General features: G+C 40.5%; 1 protein-coding gene across 8 annotated transcripts in view; it reads right to left on the minus strand.

Moving 5' to 3' along the window:
* Positions 1-21,714, minus strand: part of LIMCH1 (LIM and calponin homology domains 1) — a 166,745-nt gene that overhangs the window by 41,774 nt on the left and 103,257 nt on the right. For 4 of the 8 annotated variants that reach the window (XM_065737084.1, XM_065737082.1, XM_065737083.1 and 1 more), the window contains exons 6-13: positions 20,217-20,327; positions 15,555-15,750; positions 10,984-11,233; positions 10,057-10,323; positions 4,544-4,834; positions 3,062-3,316; positions 983-1,327; positions 13-258 (exon numbers count right to left, since the gene is read on the minus strand). In XM_065737084.1, coding sequence (XP_065593156.1) covers positions 13-258; positions 983-1,327; positions 3,062-3,316; positions 4,544-4,834; positions 10,057-10,323; positions 10,984-11,233; positions 15,555-15,750; positions 20,217-20,327 — 1,961 coding nt within the window. The remainder of the gene's footprint in view (positions 1-12; positions 259-982; positions 1,328-3,061; positions 3,317-4,543; positions 4,835-10,056; positions 10,324-10,983; positions 11,234-15,554; positions 15,751-20,216; positions 20,328-21,714) is intronic. The other 4 variants (XM_065737085.1, XM_065737086.1, XM_065737088.1 and 1 more) reach the window with 2 other exon arrangements.

Here is a 21,714-nt window from a genome sequence, read left to right on the forward strand (position 1 = left end):
CTGTTCTCTGACCTCTCTACTTCCCGTGGAGTCTTCAAATCCTTCTCCTGAGCTACTGACAGGGGAAGACAATGTATTGGAACAGTGCTAGCTGTGCGCCTCTGAAAGGTCCCCATCCTTCTAACCAACATATCGTCTCTCTCAATGTCTGGTAAATGCTCATTGCTTCCTTCTTCAGTGCTTTCTTGCTGTTCGTTCCTGCACAGGACTTGTTTCTCAGAGATGACATCAATAGGAGGGACAGGTGACGGTATGCTCCTGCAACATTCATCTGTATCTGACTGCACTACCTCACTAGTGAGGAGGTGATGAAGAGCGTGAGGTAGACAAAACATTCTCAGGTCAAATGAAACACAAGGGGAAGAGTCCTTCAGCTTGCAAATGCTTCATAAGCACACAAACCTCACTGAATGAATCGCTTGCTAAATGCATTCATTAAAAAAATGCTACAGTTGCAGACTAAGCAATTAAATAAAAGACAAATAAATGTAAGCTCTGTTAATATGCTAACTTCCCTGAGCTGTCAATCTCTCCAGATAAACACCAGAAGCACAGAGCACCTTGGTTTCACAGCACTACATCTTCAAAAAGAAAGTAATTCCATTAGGACTGAAGAAAGCATTTTCTGAACAGCAGTGAGGCCAGAAAGCTGAGCAACAAATTCCTAATGCACTGAAAGCAGGCAGAGAAAAGCTGCTGGAGATCAAGAGGCAGAAAGCTTTAAAGATAGCTCAGCTTCTGAGATACCAGTGATTTCACCATTAGCCAGAGCTGTTGAGGTAAACGCTTGGAAGGCATATGCACAGCACTGTTTTGCATAACTCCAGACATGTTATGATGCTGGGAAAGCATCAGATGCCTTCTAAATGGGGCTCTGCATGCAAGCAGCTCCTAGGCATGTGCCACTCCCATGCAGCCCAGCCTCCTGCAAGAACAGGTCCAGAGTCTAGCTCAGCAGTGCATCCTAAGCCACACCAAATACCTGGGGTCATTCTGTGGCTTAGATACTGCATCACCACACTCAGCAAACTGGAGACTGCCAGCAGTGGTTGGAAGAGAGCTTTCAGCATCTGAGTGAACCTCCACTCTGTCTTTCCTGCTTTCCCCTTCTGCTTTGCACCTGCGCGAAGCTCTGCCGATGCTGAGCTTGTCCCACTTCTGCTGATCAATCTCAGTTACTGGCCCAAAATGCACGAACTTCTGCTTGAGGCTACCAGCCTTTCTGTTCGCTCTGGCTTTGCGGACAGCAAAATCATCCTCGACTGCTGCTTCCACTGTGACTTCAGCTGTTGGTGGAGTGTCACTGGGACATTTGCAATCTTCTTCACTAGTTAGAATGAGGAATAAGAGAATTCATCCCAAGTGAAACCCCAGACTAAATCAAATTAAATGCTCCTAAGCTTTTAAAGGGTTCTATTCTAAAATTCAAGGACACAGATAAAAAGAGGTGTGGCACACAGTGATCTGACAGATAAAGTCCATGGACCAGTTAGGAAAACTCCAGGGTCGCATCCATGGAAGCCCTTCATTAGGGGAAGGAACATAACCACAGCCCACTCAAAAACTGGGACTTTATCCTGATAAAGCTGTAGTTCCCTCATCAGCCCCCTCACACCTGGGACTGCAGCACCAGTGCACCCCACCTGTCACACAGGGATGCCAGTGGCATGAGAGCACCACAAAGGGCAATTCACCTGTCCTTAGAAGGGAGCACTGAATCTTGATTTGAAGAATAATTTAATATCACCTCTAATGTGACTGAGAGATTACTAATATCTTTGAGATGAGAGAATAATTAATTTTTGGTGGTTTACATTAGAACTAGAATTACACACAGTACCCACATTGTTAACAGAATGCCTGAACAGATGGCTACCATTAATTGGAAAATGGCATGTGCCTAAACAGGAAGCCCAGGAGTTGTTACCATTTCCTACTGGAGTCACAAATCACCTGCATACATTATGGTCTAACTCCACTGGGAAATAGCTTAGAATAACCACTTTATACCATTTCCCTCTGTGGAGGCTTAGCTTGCAATATATGCATGTTGATGCCATATGACAAGGCTCCCGCAGTCCCTGCTGTGGTGACAAATAGCACCGGCATATTTACTCAGCACAGGAAGATGCCATGCAGATACATTAGCTCAGGTTTCAAACGCAGCAAGGACATATTAATACAAAGAGATGCTGATCAGTTTGGGGCCTATCATTACAAGAAAGACATTGAGGCCCTGGAGGCGTCCAGAGAAGGGCAAAAAAGCTGGTGAATGGTCTGGAGCACAAATATTAGGAGAAGTGGCTGAGGGAACTGGAATTGTTCAGTCTGAAGAAGAGAAGGCTCTCTACAACTGTCTGAAAGAAGGTTGTGGTGATGTGGGGATGAGCCTCCTCTCCCCAGTAACAGCAATAGGATGAGAGGGAACAGCCTCCAATTGTACCAGGCAAAGTTCAAGTTGGATATTAGGAAACATTTCTTCTCAGTAAAAGTGGTGAAGCATTGGAACAGGCTGCCCAGGGAGGTGGTATTGTCACCATCCCTGGAGGCATTCAAAGAAAGGATAGATGTGGCACCTAGGGACATGGCTTAGTGGGCAATATGAATGGTAGGTAAATGGTTGGACTAGATGATCCTAGAGGTCTCTTCCAACCTTAATGACTCTGGGATTCTCAGTGCTCCCGGATGTACAAAGCACCAAGTTCTGCAGCACTGTCAGGCTACTGAGTTAGCAGTGCCATGTGAACCTTGTGCTGTTCAGCTTACAGCAGCTTCAGATCAGACTGATCCACAAGGAAAAAGGAAAACTTTGCTGAGATGACATTAAGAGCATCCAATAGGGGAGCTACTGTATTTTTCTAAATAGTGGACACATTTTTGTTTCATGATAAATAGCACTCCTATGCAGATTTTTGGAAGCCTCATGAAAATTCTGATAGGTGAAGACTGGTTGTCATCAAGGCATTCTTCAAGGTTAAAAACAAAAACACTCACAAACAGACTAGGACAAAATTAACATGCTTCCTACAGTACCAGCCCTGTCCACAGGAAGAAACTATACCTGGGCTCTCCTGACAGTTTCAATCTTTTCCAGGTCTCCAGATCTGCTTTTGTTATAGAAGCATTCACAAAAATCGTATCTTCTTGTAGCTGAGGAAGGGCACACTGAGATTTCCATTTAGCCAAATCATCTCTCTCAGCATCAACTACTTTCACCTGTTCTTCATCCTCTGACTTATTCTTCTCAGTCTGCAGAAGCGGGGTCTCTTTGCATGTCACTATTTGTCTTGCTGATGTCATATGCCCCTGGCTTCCTCTAAGTGAACATGTTACATTTCAGCAAGAAAAGACATTTTGAGGGAGCAATGATAAGTCAGTGTCAGCAGAAGAGGTTCAGAGCACAAGAAGAGAAAACAGAATTTAAAAGCAGATTATTTTACATTTAGCTTAGGAAGTAAACATAAGAAGTTTCAACATCCAACGACTCCTTCTACACCGCTCTGCTCATGTACCACTAAGATAACTTCATTCACAACTTCTGTTCCTAGCAGAAGTTCCTCAAGCAACAGAATTCTTGGAGTTATTACTGTATTAAGCATTTCTGTAATAAGCCTTCTCTTAAATAGTTACAAATATGCCATTTGCATATTATTAGTAAAATGAATTTAAGTTTTTCCTGCAAACATAGTAGGGAATTTCTTTGATCTTAGACTCATGTCAATAACATTAGAATATTAAAATCTGGTTATGGCTTCTTCAGAAGCCCTGCCAAACCACTCATTGCAAAATGTTAATATAAGCAAACCAGCAACCAAAACACAGGTTCTGCTGAACTGAAAACAGCTACTAGATATGACAGGAATTTTTTGAAAGTATCAGCTATTACAATCAAGGTCTCCTGTAATGTGTACACAGTGCCTCTATCTAGGATCTCTTTGCACAAATAAATCCAAATACTTGTCTCCTGAAAAAGATGGGTGCCTTGCCAGATACTTATATACAGCAACTTAATAAAGGTTTGAATCACTGATCTCAAGAAAGAAAAGATTTTCTAGGCTGAAATTTTTAAGCCGTGCTCCATTTACAAATGCAATACCATAAATGAAACACTGTGTTTATATGTGACAGTTCAGTGCAGTATAGCAGCTGCAGGTATTCAGTGCATTAACTTAAGACCTATCTGAGCCCATGATTTATGCAGGGTATTAAATAATAGTGTTAGATAAAAAAAATTGCATTCAAAAGCATGATTCTAAAATGTTCTGCAAAAGATGGAACCAACATGCAAAGCATATCATCTGTTTTACACTACTCACACTCACGGGATGCCTTGGCTTAGGCAACAAAAATGTTATTTTACACTCAGCCAGTTTAAGCTCCTGGTCTTGATACTCTGATACAGTAGGTAAGCAACATCTGTGTTCTGATAAAGCATTTGCATTACTTTACCCTGAAGTTTTTTGTAGACAAGACAGCTTTAGCCCTATGCAGTGACATGCATTGTGAAATTAAGCATTATAACAGAAAAACCATGAATGCACACCTTGCTTGTTCCTGCTTTTCCACCTTCAATGGCTTTTTATTGTCTTCCAGTTTACTTTTATCTTTCTGTGTATAGGGTCCAATTATAAAGGAGTTAAATGGAACTACGTGCTTGGGCTGATTCATCCTGGCTCTCCGAGTGGCAAAGTCATCCTTTTCCAAATCAGGAACTTTGCTTGCTGCTTCATCTTCTGAACCAGAATCCTTCCCTTGATAACGTGTCATGAAGGGGTTTTCCTTGCGAAGTATGATGTCTGGGATGCTTCCGTTGTCTTCACATGTTTGCTTTTTACTGACACAGACCAAAATTAAAGAAAGCTCCTAGTGCACCAGGGGAGGAGAGGGGAGTGGCAACACGCATCTCCAGGTTGTAACACAAGCACAGTTAATCAAATGCACTTCAGGCTGCTGTTAGTTTTGGCAAAAAACTTATTATAAATAAAGTGAATAATATACAGGCAACAAATCCACAAGGACTTCACACAGAAAATCAGCCATGTTGGACCTTTACTTATTTTAGCTATAGCTAGAAGGAACAGTAAGAACTAGCTTACCATACGAGATGCATTGAATGCAGTACTGTGAACAGCATTATTAAACTTCTCACACAACTCAAAGAAAAAAAGATTTGATGCAAATACCTGATCCCTGGCCAACACAGCTGAATCCTGAAACATCAGGTTTTGGGACTTAGGCTTTGCTTCATTTATTTATTTATAAGACCTGAGTAATCACTGAGGCTGCTTGCCCTAATATTCCTAACTGCTTTTTCTTCTCACATATATCTACACTTCATTCCTTCTCTAACCAACCTCCCCCTTCCTCCAAATAAGCCCTCAACTCCAATGCTGACATACAATAAGGTGCTCAGTGCTCTGGAGCACAGGGCCATCTGCCTCACTCAAAAATTACACCACTACCTTGTTGCTTCTGAAGATTACAACAACAAAGACCCTTGACAGCTGGTGCCCAGAAAGACTAAGCTTATTGTAACTCGTAGCAGTCAGTATTCTTAAGCAAACTGAAGAGACAGATGGCAAGAACTAGGTGACTCTCCTGTCTGAAACCCCAATTGTATTCACTGATATTTTGGAAGTTCAAGTATCAAGAATTATAATATTCCATGTAGCAGTCTTGTAGGTTGCAAATATTTCAACTCTTTCTTGTAATACATCTTGCTATATCAAAGAATAAAAAGGTATCAAATAAGATGAAGCAAACTGAAATTACAAAAGCAAATCTAAACAGCTTAAGGTTGCTTCAATTTTCTCTACTATTTTAGAAGAACATGTGTTATAATTAGCTATGTTTCTAGGCATTTTAAAGCCCTGCATACTCACTGTACCCACCACTTGTTCCATGACTTCAGCTGTCCTTTCAAAACACTGCTATGCAGAATTGCAGGAGAAAGGTACTGAAAAGCCATAAAGCAAACTCTGACAGGTCAGCCTGAGTCCAGCCTCAGAAACAGAGCAACACAAAACTGCCTTGTTGTGCTGCAAGGCACAGGATCATGTTAGTGATGTTCTTAAACTAGCCAAAGTTAACTTTTTCCAAAGATCTCTGTGAAGGATAATGATTTCATGTAAGGCAAGACACCAGCAGATGGTGTAGCAAAGGGAAGAGTGTCCTTCCCCTTCTGTGAGCATCTCTGTTCACAACAGCTTCAACAAGCTGGAACAGATGGGTCTGAATTGCTGCATGTTTCATGGTGCTCCAGATTTCCAACCTTCCGACAGCAATTACTACCCAACTCCTTGGCTTCCACTCACAACAATATCTTCTACATTTTCTCTCCTATAAAACATGGTAGGAAGTTTACTTAGGATGTCGACTCTTGCAAACACAAAAACAGAGGCCTACAAGGTCATCTTCAGGTTCAAATTTCACAGCCGAACAGGTATGTCACGTCAGTCAATCCTAAATAATGAGTTATCAGTATACTATTGTAATTCGCTCAAATCCACTTTGATGTGCAAGCTTGCAGCATTAACAGTACAAACTGACCACCAGGAAAAGAAGCCTAGATAATAAAAAAAAAATTGCCTTTCAACTTATGGTTGCCCATGAAATTTGTTTCTCCCACTATGAAAGCTTTAGTGAAAATATACTGATCTAAGGTAGATGAACTTCTGAAAGTTTTAGGTACGAAAGAGAACGAATATAGATTTTTATGTGCTTGGACTTGTTGGAGTCAATTGGAAACAATTTTCAGAACTCTAAACACACAAAGACATGCGTAAAATCACAAAATACTCCATTAAATCACATTTATATTTACTTCTTAAACAAAGATCTGTAAGATGAATGTTTATTTGTCTAGGTAGGTTGAAGGCATTTCTTCATGCTTTTAGCTTCTAGGAGTTATGTGTAACCAAGTGATTCTTTAGTAAAAACACAGATTTTTCCAGTCTCACGTCCATCAATCCTATAGAGCAAAAACCACACAATTTCTGAGGGTCTTTAGCAACAAAGAAATTGGGACCTAAATAATTCAAAAGATATTAACTGTGAGTCATTCTGAGTAAGTGAATGACTTACAGCTTGTCCTACGTAACCAGACTTCCACAATAGTTTCTAGGTTAAGAATACTTTCCATTCATTTACATTTTGTTTTTGCTGGAGTCAGAGATAAGCTGTGACATTTTTGGGTCTCCTGAATCAATGTGCAACAGTTCCAGAAGCACCTTTTAGGGTCAATTTGTCACAAAGATAGCAAAGAGTGTAGTTGTGAAGGTTGCAGAATTCACCACAGATGTGCCAATTGCTCTTGCACACCCAGCTCCAGTCCTTACAGAAACAACACATGGCTCATGCTGATACAGCAGGCGCTAACCTTTCAGAGTGTCAAATCCTGGGTGTTTGTACTCTATAGAACAGGTCCCATACAGGCCTGTGGATCCTTCTATTGCATTTCAGAACAATGAGAGGCTTTTGCATATTCATGCACCATCAAGATAAGAGTCCACATCCCTTTTGCAAAGAATGTGCCAAGAATTCTTGATTTGCTCACATTTCTCTCCTTCCCTCCTCTTCTCCCACATCTATAAATTCTTATCCTCCTTTTAGGGAGTCTCTATGAATCTGATCCATATCTTTCAGATACAATAGTGTAAATAAGAAACAGATGCATGCAACAACCAAGCATGGAGGATCACATGATAACAAAACACTGTGCTATAAAGAGTTGATATACTCTTTCAGGAAGGGTGAATGCTTTTTGGCATGCATTTGTCAATGGAGTCCTTTCCTACAACATGCTATAGAAATGGAGACAAGTGCTTAGATTCTAAGCAAACAATGTATTTTCATACAAGTTAAAATTCCTCCTGGGCCAACCCAGAAACATCCCCACTGAGTTTCAGCTTAAGGAACAATTAGATGGCTCCTAGAACACAAAGTCACAGTCAGTGTCATCTAGAGGTCGAAAAGTTGAGAGGAAACTGCTTGCAAACAACTCAGAGCAAGTGGAAAACTTAACTGAGAACCTCAAGTGAAAAAAATAGAAGCTGACATTGTAGAAAGATGTTGGAAAAGCAAAAGGAAAAGATCACAGTACAGAATCAAGAGAGACAGAGAACAATTCAGTGCCATTAGTGCACAGAAATTTGAATTTGATGACAAGGAGAAATTGAGAGATTCAAAGAACAGGGAATAAGAATGAGACATTAAGAAGGGTGATCAATCCCTCTGCTGTATCCTCAAGTATCACCACTCAATTCTTCCCTTTTCCTCACCTGTTAGTCTTCCACTTTCACAAACATATCCACGTTCCTTACAGATCTCTGTCCTTAGTATGTTTTCTACAGCTCCCAGGAGCAGGCTGCTACTTCACTACAGTGAAGCCTGGGCTGTTGACCCCTGCTCTTGACTATCAGCTTGGGCAGAAAATCAGTGGCTCCTCCTTTCCCCAGATGCCAAATTACAAAAGTTGCTTTTTCTGAGAACAAGAAGAAATCGTGGCTTGTTGTACCCACTCCTTGCCTCTTCAGTCCTGTCAGGACAGTGGATTGCCCAAGGAAATAGAAGATCCAATACTATGCCAAAGAGACCCAAACATTTGCACATGTGCTTCTTACTTGGACAGCAAGAAAGTAGATCAAATGCAGGGTTGGAAAAGGATCTCTCAAATAATACGGTGCACATCCTCATGATGCAAATAGTGCTGTTTGTTCCATTCAGCACTGCTAAACACAAGCTAATAATACAGACCACCTCAAATACCATAGATTTGGACTTAAAAGATTATAATGCTTGATTCCTACTAGTTTATGGATTCCTCATCAACTGGAACACTAACTGAGCCTTGGGGACTAAATTACAAAAGACTTTATTAGTATTTGGCTTTGTAAATAGTAGCCCACAACCACATTTAAATACTGGTTCTTGACAGCTTCTGAGTGACCTAAGAAAAGGACATATGATTGTGTGACATTCACATATGGCTGCAAACGAGCTTAAGTATACCTACAAACAAGCTGTATAACTTATGAGCTGTACTAACTACTGCCACACTCCAAAGCTTAGATTGTAGACCAGCATCTGTTAAACTACTTATTATCAGGGTTTCACAGCATGCTCCACTGAATTTGCATCTCAGAAAATTGCTTCAATCAGAATAGAAATGTGATGAAGATTTTCTTCAACAAATCAAAAGAAGATGCTTTAGATGGGAGGACACTTGGATACTCACACTTTAGTTAAATCACTTTGATCATTTATACGAGCACAGTCTTCAGATACATTAAAACTCTGTTTATGCAGGCCATCCCCATGAGGATTTGACAACAGATCATGAAAAGGCATGGGCAGTGAGCCTAGCCGTCATTCAGCTAGCCAGTTAAAGAACAGGAAATAACCAAATTGAACTACATCCAAAAATAAATAATGCAGGTATTAAGTGAATAACTACAGCTACTCTGTGCCAGAGCCAGTCAAATTACGATTGCTGAACTATGCCTCCATGCTTTAACTAGTACATGTATTAACAAGCACTGTACTTTTACAATTCCTGTCTTTAAAAATAAATGCTTTATTAACACAGCTAAAAATATTAACCACATTAAAAGTGTGAGTCAGTAAACTAAAACATTGCATTGCCAGCAATTATGTCTCTGAAACTTCTGCCTGAGGAAAGCATTTTTAATATACATGTGGGGTTTTTTTGTTTTGTTTTGTTTTGTTTGTTTTCTGTTTTTGTTTTTTATTAAATGCAAGAAAGCATTATGTGGAAAGTGACAAGTAGTTTGTGTAGCAGCTTCCTTGGAGTTTGTTTACATTATGCTATAACATAATACAACCACTCAGCACAAACACAGTTAGCGTCATACTCTCCAATGCACAACTGCCACATCACAAGCTTTTCCATACCCAAACCTTCACTAGCCATTGTGAGTGCTTAGCAGATTGGATTTTTGTTAGGAGAAGTGAAACTGCAATGGATTGAGGAAGCCCACACTACAGCCAATCCTAAAAATGTGAAGCGTGCACAAATTCTCACACTGTTAGGCTAACCTGCCATAGCGCTGAGCAGCTGACATGACCTTAATGCCAGCTTGTTCAAGTCTTCTTAACTTTTTGATCTCTGCTTCATCTTTTCCTTTGAGTGATGCTGTTTCTTTTACACTACCTGAAGGAGACTGGTCTACGGAATTTCCTTCATTTTGATTCAGATCTGCTTGTATTTTAACAGGGCTTTCCTCAGGAGCCATGGAGCCCATTTTCTCCTTTTCACACAGTCCTGATGTTTCACTCTGTTCTTCTTCTATGGTTTCAGGTTTGCTAATGAATTATACATACAAGGTAGTTTAATACACTATGTACGTGGTACATAGATATTTATTATAAGCAAATTCAGTTTTTACCATGATGTCAAACAATATTCTGATGAATGAGTCAGGAAGATGCTCTTTACTGGAATTTGCTCTGAGGCCTACTCAGAAGTGAAATATCAGTTGACAAAAACAGTATGCAGAAGTACATAGTCAATTACGTAAACAATATCAATGTTTAAGATACAACATACAAATAAATCAATTAAAAAAAACCCATGAACATTACCTATTTTGATTAAATACATCACATAATACTTATCAGGATCATTTGGTAGTGAGCAACTGTCTTGAGAACTGAAACAGGTTATCCACAATATTTTTGTCCAGCCTTGAGTTTGAGACCACAATCATGGTATTCACAGTAACCAATATCTTGTCAAACACAAGCTATGCAGTACACTGCATAGTAAAATAATGACACTGAGATAGTGATTTTTCACTCTTTGTTTTTCCACCATCTTCAGTAATTGCTACAATTTATCAGTACCATTTCAGCAAGAGATTTATTACAGCGGAAGGCACTTCATACATCTTGTGAAAGGGCAAATTAGCTAAGGGTTAAAGCATCATCACCAAGAATGGGAGAAGTTGAACAGGCCAGTCTTACCTGAAAGGTCTGTCTCCCAGTGGTGAAGTCGCGGTGCTCCAGCTTTTTCGATACTCTTCTCGTTCAGCTTTCTTTTTCCGAAGAGGAGCAGGTACATAGAAAGTCTGATTACTCTTGTTTGGGAGGTACTGGTTAAAAGGCACAGCTGATTTAGGTTCACCGTGTGAGGTCCGCCTCGCCAACATATCATCTTTTTTCACATCTGGCATCTTTCTGTGTGGCAGGTCAGTTTCTGAGTCACTTCCTCTCCCTAGTGAGGAAGGAGAAAATAATCCTTCTTCTTTTCTTTTCCAACCTGATTTTTTATTTTTATTATAAATTAGAGAAGTCGTCAACAAAATAAATGACAGCATGTGAGCACCAAGAAATTAAATTGTTTTTACCTGTATTTGTACTTTAAAATCAACTAGTGAAGGTAGTAGTAGCAGTACCTACATAGAGAGTAGATAGTTTTTCCAACAACCTTTATTTTTTCCCCTGAAATACTTTTCTTTAGCCATAAGTCATCATGCAGGATATTCCAACTAACTGTGGGTCAGATTAAGCCAGAGTTGTTACTCACACAGGACAGCTAGAGCAACTTACCTGACTTATGTACAACTGACTCTTGGTAGTACGTATGGGTATGTTTGACTTGGTTCACTCTCTTGAGCCTAGACTTACACTTTCATATCCCAAGCTCGAACAGAAAAAGGGATTCACACCCTGCATCATCAGAATGGCAGGGTGGATGTTTCTGCAGACACATATTAACTACACTTTAAATGCACACAGCATCATCCTAGATCAAAATTTTAGAATAAGCATCAGCTGCTGTAGATCAGAAGACTCAGGTGGTCTGTCTCCAGTCTCACCAGCTGCCTGGTCAGTCAGTCCAGTGCAAAACAAAGAGACTTCATCCTCAGATGTAAAAGGAGAACCTGTAGAGCTTGTGGGTTAGAGCAGTACTGTAAAGACTGAATAATACTTGTTGACAAAGAAAACAGGTGAGAGAAAAATAAAGAGCTGCAGAGAAAAAGATGGGAGATGAACAGAGCTGAGAGATCATTTTGTACAAATCAACTGAGTTTCCTGATATTCATAACCCACTTTAAAATTGTATTCACAAAGCTTAGGAAAGGCTTTTCCAGCTTGAAAGTACAGCTGCAAATAAAACTCTCAAATGGTAGGGTAAATATGTTAAAGAGCATTTCCAGTGGAACTGCCCTCACAGCCATTTTGGAAGACACTTCATAGACATCCACTAGATTCCCTACACCATCACACTCCTTTTAAAATAATTCACAAAGAAGCCATACAAATAGTTCTCTCCCAGCAGTGTAACATCATCAGGCCCTCATTTGACAAGTGAACTGAGTGAAATGCACAGCCAATTCTCCTGCCAGCAAACAAACCCTCTCACAGCTTTGGAGTGCTGGCTCTCTGGTGCTTGGCCCCTTGGCAACACTAGCATATGCAATAGCTGTTCTCCCTGCCTGGGGAGAGAGGGAAGCCACCCAGACTGTGTCCTCTTGCTAATTCACTATGCTAATAAATTACTAGCTAATTCACTGAGCTACCTCATGAAAAACTGAAAACAATGAAGTCATAAAAATCACAAGTAGTTTGCATATAATTCAAAGTAGGATGAAGGAAAATAGGTCTAAGTATGATAGGAATGTTAAATGTAAAGAGCTTTTGCATCAGATTGTATGATTTAGTGTTTGCATGGAGGGAGATGAAGAGGGAAGGGAAACAGTAAAACAAGACAAGACACAATGGAAATCAACTACAGAAACAAAATTCACAATGTATTTCTTGTCAGAAAGGTTTTGCTTGGACAGTTTTGGTTAAGAGCATATGACAATTAGCACTGTGACTTGCATCCCCTGCCTATGTGTAAACAGAAATTGGACACAGGCACAAAATCAAAAATGTCTGAGGACAGCAGAGGTTTGAAGAGCTGGTATACCATCAGACTGAGCAGGGCCACAGAGGAGCTGAAAGCAGGTGAGAAGATCCCTTCATATTATTTGCTATTCTGTTTGCTCTTTACTTTCTTCTGATGTTTATTTTTGTATTGCATGAAAACTGGTCTTGAAGAGGCGGACAGAAATACTGGAATAGATAACCACACTAGCAGATGAATTAAAAGAGATTCCTCTCCCTCATTAGCTGTGTCTCTACAAGCATATCCAAGCTCTGTACTTCAAAGTAAAACAGCTTATTTAATTATTCATCTTTTACTCATAAAATTATTTTCAGCTGAGATTTGAAAAAAAAATAATAAATCACTCTAAGCCAGAGCACTCAACGGAAGATGCAGCTGTGCTTTACATTTATAACATTAATTTTGTTCTGCATTTCCAAGCAGAAGAAGCAGCCAGTTTCCAGAACACATAACAAGCAGTTATATACTACTGACTTGCACACAACGGTGCGTCGAGGGACCTACATGAGTTCATAAAGGGCGTCCCAGACAACTGCCAGCCAAGTAAAGGATTTATATGCTCCTTGAATACATCAGCAACTCTGGGACAAGTCAGACTACAGTTCTACTGATTTTAACACTCTGTTCTGCTCTGTCACAAGTCTTGTTTGCTTTTTGGCAAATGACAGGGCCCACATAGGGCACAAGAGCAGTACCTGAACAGAGATGCTGATCGCAGGTAGCATCAGTGAAGATAGTATTACTTAATTCTTCTAGCTTAACTCATCATTGCTTTTCAACCACTTACGTGATCTCCTCTATTCTTTCTTTTTCTAGGAGTACAAGGAAACATAATTTCATTTTGCTATCATATTCTTAGGTTTATAAAGATCATACCTGCAGAAAGTAAAGTGAGCAGTATCTTTTCCTCCCTCCAACTTTGCATATATAGCATTTCTATCAACGAACACAAACAGCTGAGTGAAACACTGACCTGTTGGGGCTGCAGGAAGAGGTTAGATAGAAAAGAGGTCAGCCAAGCTACACCTCAGCTACAACTCTCAGAAGAGACAGATGTGAATTCGTGGCAGCAGCAAGTATGGAAAATGGGATCCATTAAAAGGATCTTCAGAATAAGCCATACATGTCCATGCTGCATCTGCATGCACCCCCAGTCTGGAGATAGTTAAAGATGAATTTTTTAGAACAAGCTTTGTATACTTGCATCTTATTTTGTGATTGTTACCGACTCAAGAATGTGACAAGACAGTATGTCTCAGCTACAGCAAACAAGCAACCAAAAAACCTTCCAAAAATCTGCTAACGCAGCACAAATTCACGGGAAGCAGTTTCCGGAGGGGTGTAACAGGCTGCCCAGCAGCTCCCAACAGCAGGGAGAAGCCAGGAGGAAGCAACACTTCTCAATTAGGACAAGTGAAGTGCTCCTATCTGCCAAAAGCATACTTCCATCTCATTTGGGAAGGCAGAAAAATGGTTTCTAACATGAAGACTGTATTCAGTTCAGTGTTTGAGGGGTCATGAGGCTCTTTCAATCCATCAGTCCCAGTGGCTGGTTCTGGATGGCTTACCAGCAAGTCACATAACACATGCCAGTCAAAACAGACGAGCACTAGAACACAACCCTACTTTCCCCATAGCTTCTTTATAATCCATCTGTGATATTGGCTCTCCCTGCCAGCTCTTCAGTTTTAAGGAGTTCCCCATCACCTCCGGAGGCATCCGGTTGTGATTAGCACCAGTTTCCTTCAAACTGCCAAAAGCAGTATGAACATCTGGTTCCAACCACAAAATCTTTTTGACCTTCCTTTTTTATTAAATTAATAACATAACTAAGGAGAAGTGATTCATGAATGGAATATAAATTCATCCAATGATGAAGTTCAACTTATTCATTTGTTCATCATGAATGCAACCAAGCAGATGGAGGCTGAGTCAAGCATCTTTTGTTCTTACCTAGAGCCCTGCTCAAAGCAGATAACCTCAGTGCGTGCTCTACACCTGCCTCTAGCAAACCCTTCCACACACTGCAGGAGGAAGCTTCTGGGAATCAGACAAGATGGAAAAGCAGCATACCACCTGCAAGCCAGGAGTTGGACTCGAAGGGGTACAGATATGGCCACAGTTCTGATGGTGGGAGCTGTTCAGTTGACCAATTTTCTAAATACAATGAAAGCTCACATGGCACTTGGTGGCATGCTTTATATCAGACTTCAAAACTCTGACAAGAATCAGACATTTCCAAGATATTTCTAGGTCATTTATCTGTCTCGTATTTATTTAGGCAACGTTTTATTCGCTTCAATATTTCCCCTGTTCCTGCACTTTTATTTCTTGCTCCAGCCTAGCTTAAAAGTTAAAATGAGTCTGCATAACATCCTCTTACACCATAACCCAGAAAAGCACGATCCCAATAATAATATTACACTGTAATGATGTAACTCATTTTCCAACGCTATGCTATCCGAACTGAGACAGACTTCAAGTTAGCTGCTGGCAAAGTCATCCGAACCTCGGGGAGCACAAATCAGCATTCACAGAGAAGCACTCCCGCAGGATTAGCGTGATTCAGAGGCTGTGCCCAACTACTGAAAGACACGTTTGGTCCAGAGACAACGCGTGCCTTGAGGCAGCAAGTACTCACCATCACTGCTTCCCCTGAGCACTACATCTGGGGACGGTGTCTGCTGCGAGCGGGAGCCAAAGGAGTCCAGACTGTCAAAGGAATCATCTCTGCCGTGGCGTGGGGGGGAGAGGGAATCACTGCGCTCCGAGTCCCAGCAGTCTATGTAGCCGCTGTCACGAATGCTGCGCTTTGGGCTCTCGATATCCTCTGTTTCCTACATGAAGTACAGCAGGTACCTCTTCAGAAAGAAGCCACTGACATACCAATGAGATTCATACACATCAGACAACACAGCACCTTCCGAAGTACTAAAAACCACTTCCCATGAGAAAGATTTCCTTGCTTTCTGCCCTTTTCTCCCTTCAAAACAAAAATGCAAGCTTGTAATAAACCGAATTTTATGCTAATTAAGAGCAAAGTATGCTTATCAGATTAGATCTATAAGCTGTGCAAAAGATGCAACAACCAAGTTAATAAAGTGATCAAAACTAAGAGAAACCTGAAACTTGACTTGTCGTTCATAGTCCATAGCAGCAACAAAAGCACTACAATTCTAACATCATGCCTGCATCAGGTTTAAGTCTGCTGCTTTGCAAAGGATTCCCCCTCCCCTTGCCTATCTATTGTATCTGGCTGGGACACCAGCAGACAGCATTTGTTGTTGCTGCTTCAGCTCAGCAAAATAATGAAGCAGTGTGCCCCAGCCTCCCTCTACCTTGAAGAGAAATTCCTGTTATGAAAGAGGGATGTCTTTCTGAAGCAATCAGCAATGAAAAATATGCAAAATGCTTTTCCTGATGCCTCAGAAGAATTCAGTTGTGCTCTTTACTCTTTGCCAGCTCCTGGCTCTGGGGGATATGAAAGCGCTTGTAGCTGACCCACATGTTCAGAGCAGTGAGAACAATGGTTGTCTTTGACAGCCCTGTGATTATAAATTCTTTCCAGTGCAAGCAGCACATACTAAAACACTGAAACTCCAGCAGAGGGAAAAGGTCAATAGAAGCCATCCTCACCGCTCCATTATAATAAATCCCTTGTTTTAGAAAGTGTCTTAACATTAATTACAATAGCACAGGCAGAGAAAAACAAAAATAACTACTTTTATTCAAAGATAAACCTGTTGTTTTTTTCTCCCTCGACAGTAAGTAAAGTCAAAAATGTGGGTGCCATTATCAGACTGACATTTTGTGGCCCAAAGAGGTTGGAATGTGCCTTTTTTGTTGTTCCTCTTTTTCCTTCCAGAAGCGCTTGAATATTAATTCCTAATTAAGAAGCACCCCCTGGTCACCACTCGCTGGAGCACAAAAGCTATGTTCAGTTCAGCTCCCACTAGCCCTGACTGCCCAGGCAATACCCATCATTGGCACAGCTAACAAGATCAGTCTCAAATGTCCCCATGTTCACTGGCACCTCTGTGACAAAGCACATTTACTGGAGAAGTGATTACAGGAGGGCAGCACTGCAGGAACACGCAAACAGGAGGCTCGAGGTGAGCTGGAGAGAGGAGACTCACCAGCCTGCAGACTTCTCAGGAAGAAGGCTCAATTAATGCCACTTGCTATTATGCTGCTAAAATACCACATTAAAGACAGCAGCATAGGTTCCCTAAGACCAAGCTAAACTGTGATAATGTCAGTGAGTAACCTCAATGCAAATGAAATTAAAATATATTCTAAGAACAAAATATATCCAACAAAGTTGTAATTGAACTCTGTGTAATTTCCTTCCCTACTCCTGCCTAGCACATGGGTTACAATACCGCCAGAAATGCCAGACAACAAAGATTTGTCTCCTAGAAATCTGCATGGGTTACACAGACCCAAGAACAAAACTAGAAATCCTATCAAATCCTGTTTGTGACATGATCCAAAATCCTTTTAAAATCCAAATTCCCTAAATCCCCTCCCTCTTCATACCAATCAGCTATTCTCAGTCCTCAGGCACACTTCCATTTTCCTGAACCACTGTGTCTGAGTGACACAGAAATGCTCAGCAGCTACAGGACTTAAACTCGGGGAAAAAAGCCCCGTTCTGTGCTTGCTATCTTCCAGAGTTTGAAAACAGCCCAATTGTGAACTAATGAGTTCTGCAGGCCTTTCTTTCAAAAGCCTGTTTATGTTAATTCCGCATGCAGCTCACCAGGAATTAGGAGGCAGGCACCACGATGGTATCCTAGACTTCTGCAAACACGTCCTTTATGCCTTCCCCTTGGCAAACATCCCTCCCAGTCAAATGCTGTCTCACAAATGGGTACTTGTCCTGCCCTGAACGAACGTCATCTCCCAAATGTTATCAATGGGAAAAAGAAAGCAGTTATCTGCAGGACTGATAGCCCACAACAGCTCGTTGCTTTTCACGTTATCGAATTAAAAACATAATATGTCACCATACTATGGTAATGGTATACTATACCACTTTTTGGTAGCAAAAGGGTGGCTGTTCAATCGAAGATGCATTTCTGCAGGAAATTCCACCCCCTGAATATAATCAGAAACTAAGAACGCTTTGTCATTGGGAATTTACAGTTGAAAAGTAACAAAGAATGCGTATCCAAATAGTTAATGAAATTAAAACCAGAGAAGTATGAATAAAATTAGAAATGAATAGCCTTTTCAGGGTGGAAAGTAGAAAAAGATGAATCCAAGACAACTTATATCTGAGCTGTCTTTTGATTTCCTAATTAAAAAAGGAGAGCAGAGGGGATTTATAGTGGAAGAACCAAACCGGACTGAATTTATGGTAGATTTAATTATTAAATTCTGTGCAAAAAAAATTGCCTGTAGAGAATATGATAAAGTGTCTTTTCAGCACTCAAGCTCAGCTATAAAGAACATCAGAGTGTTACACAGCATGATTAACATGTCCAATTTTACAACCAAAATCTCTTCAAATTTAGAAAGAGAAAAGGCCATGACAGCTGATATGGAGTACCACAGGAGAACAGAAGCAGAGCTCAGTACGAGCTGCCAGTGACCCTCATTACCAGCACCACCTGAACAGACTTTTCAGGATGGTGAAGTGCTCAGTTTTTACATTAAAGGAGTATATAGCTTTCAACTTTTATGGGATTTCTGCTCTGCTCCCAGTTACAACATCTGCAACAAATCAAGTCCCAGTCTCCTGCTCTGTCTTCAACCTGCAGGCTCTGTCCTGCCTGCCAGGCACTCTGCTGTGAGCTCTGCTGAAATCCCTACCTCTGGGGTCCCACCAAATGCCCCCCCCCCCCAAGATGAAGTGTTAGATGGGTGAACATGACATGGAGAAAAAGGAGCCTTATGTTGTGGATTAAATATTAAAAGATAAACTCTAACACCATGCTGCACTAACACTCTATCAACCTGCACTTTTTTCTGCCTTAGCTTCAATGTTTACCTTTGTTTTGCCATCCAGATTACAAACTTTGGAGTGAGGACTGCTCCTTTCTGCACTGAGTTGAAAACAACTCAAGTATTAGCTCAATTTCTTTTGTCTGTCTTTCTTTTTAGTCTCAGTCATATTGCTCCCGTATTGCAAAGTCCTGAGTGATTAGTAAAGGCCTTTTCAAATGAAGACCAAAATAAACCTCTACAGAGAAGGAGAAATTTTTCTTTTTTTTCACATTTACATTTGCTGTGAGCTCACAAAGAGGGATGTTACCAATCTAACTGAGCATCTCCTGTGACACTAGGATGTAGAAACTGACATCAATCAGTCAAATATTGTTTCCTGTCTAGGAGCAGCCCAGTGCTGGACCTCTGAAATCCAAGAGCAAAGAGCAGCAGCTGGTGCAGAAGTTCAGAGTTCGTGGATGACAATGTCCAAAAAGCCTCCCCAGATCTGTGGGATGGGAAGAAACTGGTAGGCAGGAAGCTGTTTGAGGGCTGGAGAAGGTATCTGCATGCTGCTTCATGTGCTATATGTCCAACATATGTAATATCAGAACCAGGTGCTTCCATCCTCTTCTATGTCTGCTCCTTGCTGCTTCCAATCCCAGAGAATACATGAATGGATACCCATCCTAAAGACTGCTGAGGCTGTATCCTACGGCGAGGCTGCAGACATGCTGTAGGGCTCAGCCACAAGTCCCCAAATCACTGTACATCAACAGCAACTTTTCCCTTTCAACAGAGCTCAGCTAATCATAAGCCACCAAATCTGTTTTCAGTCAGAATTTAGAGCCTGCCAAAACACAGGTTCATCATAACCATGCCTGTCGTAAAGCATAATCTCTTCCTTCTACCCTTCAGCTTTATTTAGATACTTCGGTTTGATACTTTATGTTACAACTTAAAAAAGAAAGAACGGCTCATGAGAATGAATGTTTTAAAGAAAATAAATCTTTTCTCTCCAAAGTCCCACCTACTTTTGAGTCTCAGCTCTTCTAGTTAGAGCTCTGTGTCATAAATGAAAATAATTCAAACCAAAAACTATGAAAACGAAGATGACAGAGCCAGATGACAATTTTCAAGCGCTGTTCCACATCAAGTGCTGCATCATTAATATCACCACAAAGCTGGCTGCCAAAAAAAGTCATGTTTATGGCTTTGTAGAGTCAGAAACATTTTCAAAGGAGACAGGGGTTTACGAAGTAATTTGTACTCAAACCCACCACTTCTCTTACATTTAGTAACAAACGTTATTTACGGAAGTAATCATTTGAACTAAATTTTCATTCCCAAAACATAACCCAAAGATAGATACCTTTCGCATTTGTGCCAGTAAACCTTCAAACTCCTTCAGGTTCAGGGTTGATCCACTATATGCTGTGCAGCTGTTTGCTGCTTTTCCTAGCCAATAAATGGTGACTAATACCTGCAGAAATTAATAAGAATTAATTGAAACCAACCTCACAGTTGCTTAGCTTAATTTACTTCCCTTAAGCACTTCTCATTTATTCTAAACTGTCCAGTAGCACAAGACTTGGTTATAAATCTCAGCTGAAAGGGACAAACCTGTCAATGGTTAGGCATAAACACATCAGGCAACTATGAAAATTTAATCAGGCCAACAGAAGATGTAACTTAATACATTACATTCCTGGTATTTCCTATAAAAAATGGTCCTGTCATGTCTGCCTGGAAAGTAAACAGCAAAAATAAATCTGAATAGAAAAACCAGGCAAGCAATGTGAAACTGTCCAGGAAATACATTTGCAAATATGCCTATCTGTACATGCAACAGAAAAAAATGAACGCCTAAAGAGTACTTGTACTAGTGGTTGCTAATTGAAACAGTTATGACTAATGGAATAAACAGAACACCTGAAATGCATTTCTGCCTACTTCAAGGAAATAAAAGGTAGTTTAATTTTTAATCATCTTAATGTACTTTACCAGATGATATGGGAACATTTACTTCCAGTATTCTGCTAGCTTAAGAAATGCTCAGCGCAAGATTAATGTAGGGCCATGAGCATCTGATTGTTTCTAATATACTAAATGGGAAAGAGTTCATGGTTTCATTCAAGTTCTGACTTTATGTCTATCCATAAAACAAGAGTCACTTCAAAACCAGCAAGAAGAAAAGCCAAGAATTGCACTTTCAAATGTTTATGTACCCTCTCTCCTATAGGCAGCAAAGGAAACCTGATCTCATGTAGCTGGTGCAGTGGTTGTTTTAGGGAAGGAGAAATTAAGACTCAGGAAGGTGAATGCCAGCACCTCCAAAGGCAGTGTCATTTATGTCATGTAAGAAAAGCAAAGAGTTCTATAGATCCACACGTATCCTCAGTTATAAGACAGCAGTGATACCCGTGAAACAGCAGTTTGAACTAGAAACTGATCATCAAAATTAATTCTGATCTGTGCTTTGCATTGGTTAAAAATGTCAAATACCTCAGAACTTACAGTGTTTTCTCATATAATGCTCATTACTTTTGCTTATTCCATGGCATGCAATGCATTTAACTGCAGAATAAACAGAAAATATTTTGGTATGGAAAGCTGGTGCGACCAATAATAAATACAATTGCCAGTAAGAGTTGCTGTTAATAATCTTCCAAAAGTTGAATAAACTGAAATACAGTATTTGAAGTACTGATAGGTGCATAACTACAAAACAAAGTATGAATGATGGCTGGAAGAAAACCTGAGTAGATGCAGGGACAGCTACACCTGCCAGACTCTTCTTCCACCAGATATGCCCCTGAATTCCTTCAGTACTTCCTCCCCAATCACATATACTAGACTTCTGACTACTC

This window comes from Cyrtonyx montezumae, unplaced genomic scaffold (genome assembly GCF_038088225.1).
Source record: "Cyrtonyx montezumae isolate F1298 unplaced genomic scaffold, pur_monq_1.0 scaffold_2, whole genome shotgun sequence".
In the NCBI taxonomy this organism is placed as follows: Eukaryota; Metazoa; Chordata; class Aves; order Galliformes; family Odontophoridae; genus Cyrtonyx; species Cyrtonyx montezumae.